At 30.2% G+C, this 1,931-nt stretch overlaps 1 protein-coding gene across 1 annotated transcript; it reads left to right on the forward strand.

The window, feature by feature from the left end:
* Positions 1-985: 985 nt before the first annotated feature.
* Positions 986-1,429, forward strand: LOC145050614 (uncharacterized). The gene has a single exon (XM_078998838.1). It carries the CDS (start codon positions 986-988, stop codon positions 1,427-1,429), a length of 444 nt encoding a protein of 147 aa, XP_078854964.1.
* Positions 1,430-1,931: the final 502 nt, after the last annotated feature.

Genomic DNA, 1,931 nt, shown 5'->3' on the forward strand with positions numbered 1-1,931 from the left:
CTTAAAAAGAATTATTTATCATTTAAAGATATTGTTAAAAACTGTCAATTGGGAATAACTCAATTAGGAGAGATCCTTGATACTAATATGAATTGGAGTATTAACACTAACATCTAACCAGTCAAGTTGCCGTTCAAAAAAAAAAGATATTGTTAAAAACTGAAAAGTTAAATTAACTACAATGAAATCTTACAAAGAAATATAATAAAAAAAATTACTGATGTTTGAAAAAAAATATTAAATTTCTTTTTTTTTATTTTATAAAAAAATTAGTATTATTGACCAATATATAAATAATAGTAATCTATGATAATAATAATATATCATTCTATTTTTGAAAGGAATGAAAAAATTAGCTCCCCATTAAAATGAAAATTAGCCTAATAAAAGGAATCACATTCAACAAGGAGTCATTTTATTCTTTTGTAGCAAATAAATAGGATTTTGTTTTATCCCATCGTAATGCTTCAATATATTCCTTTTGATTGTATATCGAACACTACCTTCGTATACAGTTAAAAACAATATTTGGTAGAGTCTCAAACATATCTCACTAAACCAAAAATTATGCATTTAAAGGTGTTTCAAAATGTTACATACACAATTATTTGCAATATAAATACAAAAGACAACAAAGAAGCTATGGAAACCATACTTGGAGGACCATTATGTAACATCTCTTCATTATAGGGTGTAAAATGTAAATACTTAGAGTTAGCTACAGTTTGATATTATCGTTTTTGTATAAATACTGTAATGTTTACCTTTGTTGAATTAATCAAGTTCATTACACAAATTATGTTTCTCTCTCTAAAATTGAAATGGTATCACAACATTAGATCCATTTTTGTGAGATCATGGATTCAATTCCAGGCGGTAATCAGTCTTCTTCGATCAATTCTACACCAAATTTCGTACCTAACTCTAAAAAAATAATCCAAACATGTTTATGGTATCTTCACAAATAACTGGAAGCGAAAATTAGATGCAATTGAAGTATTCGATTCAAATTGCTTTAGGAGCAAAGAAGAAAGTTGGATTTATTGATGGAACCTCGAAGAAACCAAAGGTTGAAGGTAGCGATCTTGATGACTGGACCAACAATGATTGCATGGTTTGGTCATGGCTTCTAAATGCGATTTCGAAAGATATCGTTGAAGCTTTTATTTTTGATACTATTGCTCATGAACTTTGGAACGAGCTTGAAGAACGCTTCTCAGAAAGCAATGGACCTCTCATCTATCAGCTTCAAAGACAAATCGCCTCAATTAACCAATGTGATTCTTCTGTTTCTAAATACTATACCAAACTTAAACAATTATGGGATCAGTTGAGTTGTCTTATGCAATTGCCTATGTGTAATTGTGGATCTTCAAAAGCCATGTCAAACTTTGCTGAGACCCATGTAGTTCTTTATGGGATTAAATGATACTTTTGAAAATTTGAGAAACCAAATTTTGGTTCTCGATCCTTTACCTTATGTGCACAAGGCTTACTCCATGGCCTTAAGAGTTGAAAAACAAAAAGAAGTCCAAATTAATTTCTCTATTCCGACAAAATCTGCTATGTTTGTTAAATCTTCTGCACAAAATACCGGTGATATAGGGCAATTCTATTATAAAGCCAAAGTTGATTCCAAGAACAAGAACAATAATGATAGATACCATAATTTTGCAAAGCAAATGGACACACGAGAGATACATGTTTGAAACTAAATAGCTACCTGGATTAGTATAAGGATTTGAAAGAGAAGAAAAAGGGAAACATCAATGTTGTTCATATGGCAAATACCAATCAACATGATAATAATCCTCTATTTGACAAGAATGATTCCACACAAGACAATACATATTCTATGAATGCTCTTTTCCAACAATTCAGTCAATTCATGGAGGCAAGTCAAAATTTGGAAGATGGATTCTCCCTTTGCA

The sequence above is a fragment of the Lactuca serriola genome, chromosome 5 (genome assembly GCF_051521515.1).
Source record: "Lactuca serriola cultivar US96UC23 chromosome 5, Lser_US96UC23_V15, whole genome shotgun sequence".
Lineage (NCBI taxonomy): Eukaryota > Viridiplantae > Streptophyta > Magnoliopsida > Asterales > Asteraceae > Lactuca > Lactuca serriola.